This window comes from Aethalodelphis obliquidens, unplaced genomic scaffold (genome assembly GCF_003676395.1).
Source record: "Aethalodelphis obliquidens isolate GAN/ISIS:26980383/991018 unplaced genomic scaffold, ASM367639v1 scaffold1, whole genome shotgun sequence".
In the NCBI taxonomy this organism is placed as follows: domain Eukaryota; kingdom Metazoa; phylum Chordata; class Mammalia; order Artiodactyla; family Delphinidae; genus Aethalodelphis; species Aethalodelphis obliquidens.
In genome coordinates this window covers 14,450,295-14,452,679 of record NW_020837945.1, presented here as the reverse complement: position 1 = coordinate 14,452,679, position 2,385 = coordinate 14,450,295, and the positions used below count along the sequence as shown (strand labels likewise).

Sequence of the window (2,385 nt, the reverse complement as noted above, 5' to 3'; positions counted from 1 at the left end):
TTTAAAAGTGACTATGAGTCTTCAGGGTAGATAGATCAGAAGTTCATCCTGGTCTTGATGATGACATGCAAAAGTGTGGATGCTTATAAGAAGCAGCATGTTTAGGGAACTACACGTAAGTAGAATCATAGGAGCTTAGAATTTGCAATACTGAGAAGATGAAGCCAAAGAAGTGGGAGGGAGAAAGACAATGAAGAAAAAAAAAACCAGATGTCATGATAAGGGGTCTGTATTTTCATTTTATAGGAATAGATCATAAGAAGCCATCAAAGACAAGCAAGAGTGAAATATGATTCAGAAAGGACATTCTGGTCAAAGTATGTTCACTGGAAGAGAAAGATAAGGAAATCATTCCTAATCTTACCTTTTCAATATAACTTCCACCAAGGACTTTTTGGGTCTCTTAAGTATGTAGGATCAGAGATATCAGAGATCTATAAATCAGTTTGAGGATTAAACCATCAAGCTATTCCCCTACTGTGAGATAAAAACATACGGTTGAGTGTACCATGTCCTAGATACTTCTGCAGGGAGTTGAGGTTGGCCATGTGTGTGTTAAAATAAAATAATGAAAGACAAACTGAAGAACCAGATTCTTAGTTCTGACTTAAACTCTTTTATTACAACCCAAACCAAATAAATTCTTCCCACACCTAAGCGACATTGAATAGCATTCTAAACCAAATAATTTTATGGCAAGGAGAGATGAAAAAAAAGATAAAACTGTGAAAGGAACAGCTTTCATTAGATCAGGCACAGGACAATCAAGAAAAAGCAGTCACTACATACTAGGAAAGAAGAAGCAAAAGTCCATGGAGTTTAAATTTTTGTCTTGGATCTTCAGCGTGATTATTAGCTGGAATAAGGAAGTTACAGGCCTCCCCAGGCAGAGCAAGATGGATGGCAAGTACTAAACACATGTGTCAGAGGCTGGCATCCACTGAAGAGAGGATGCAGAGGTCTGAGACTGTTGGACACAATGCCAAAAGAATTATCCCAAAGGAGAGGAAGGGTAGGGTGAACAAGAAGATGATATGAAATGAGGGCAAATGTGGAGTAATTGGAGACATGAAGCAAATATAGAGAGTCTCTACTGGGAAGTAGAGGAGGGAAAATCAAGTGTTTGGATAATTCTCTGTGGGCAAAAGAGAGTTATTGACATTGTTGAGTAAGAGTCATATGATGAAATTAATTTTAGGAGTGTTAACTCTAAACACAGTATTCAAGCTAAAGAGAAGACACTAGAGATAAGAGTCAAGATGGCAGTAAGAAACGTATGTATTCACCAAAGGGGAACACAACCCAACTTGAGTGATGACGGCAATAATAGAAAGGGTAAATGTATGAAAAGACGATTTCAGTGGATCAAGTGAGAAAAGCATTACAGTGGGTAATGCTGTGGGTATGAGGACCACCAGGCAAATAACCCAAGAGGCGGCATCCATAAGTGAGGAGTCTCTGGGGTTGGCAGCTGCTAGACACATAGCTCAGAGGTCTATAGCATACTGGGAAGCAGGATCCAGAGATGCAAGAAGAAGCAGGAAGAAAACTGGTGCCTTGGCAGGGTCTGGGCACATAGCAACTAGAGGAAGGGCAGCTGGAAGTTTCACAGTTGCTGGGCTGACAGCTGGCTGGCTGGCAGCTGGTAGGTTCACTGCAGGTCTCTTGGCCGTCGTTCAGGAGCCAGGTATGGTCTTGACAGCTGCTGGGCAAGCAGAGAACATCCCCACCGCTCACATTCGTAGAGCAGAGGGCAATGGAGGAGGGAGAAGGAACATGACAGGCATTTCTAAGGAATCTCAAGCTGTAGTTTCCAGAGCAGTCGTTGTGCCCAGGCACAGTAAGATTTCAAGAGCAGGCAGCGGTTGATTTGAAAGAAGTGAGGTTTCAAGTTTCTCATTCGGCTTGCTCCCTGAAATACCCACAGAAGGTGGTGATTCTGTACAGACTCTCTTCCTCCTTGTTGCCTGAGATGGCATCAGAACTCTATTATAGCCCAAGAAGTGGTGTCACCACCTCCCATAACACTGGGTGCTCCTTGCAATGCCTTCCATCGATTAAGTATATCTATAAAGCAGTGTGACGGAATTGTAATAGTACCTCTGCTTCTTAAATTATCCAACCTAAACAGGTATTTTAAAGGTCATTTACTTATTTTAACTATAACCGCCACTACATAAACATTCTTAGAATTTGTCTCTTGAAATTGACTTGAATAGTGGTAACGAACTTCTTTAAAACAATGGCAAATTATCCCTCTTTGAGGGGGAATTCTATGCTTTTTGGAAATTGCCAAAGGTAAAAAACTTGAAAGCAATTATGTCGTAAAAGAATGAAAAATCCTATAACCTATACGATTTGGGGCAGAGAGAGTCTAAAAATAGT

General features: G+C 40.9%; 1 protein-coding gene across 1 annotated transcript; it reads right to left on the bottom strand.

Annotated features, from left to right (window-relative positions):
* Positions 1–870: 870 nt before the first annotated feature.
* On the bottom strand, positions 871–1,848 carry LOC113622860 (keratin-associated protein 26-1-like; the record flags this gene model as incomplete). Its single annotated transcript, XM_027111531.1, has 2 exons — positions 871–1,133; positions 1,428–1,848. Coding segments are annotated over 2 exons (684 nt in total), but the record flags the coding sequence as incomplete, so codon positions are not given.
* Positions 1,849–2,385: the final 537 nt, after the last annotated feature.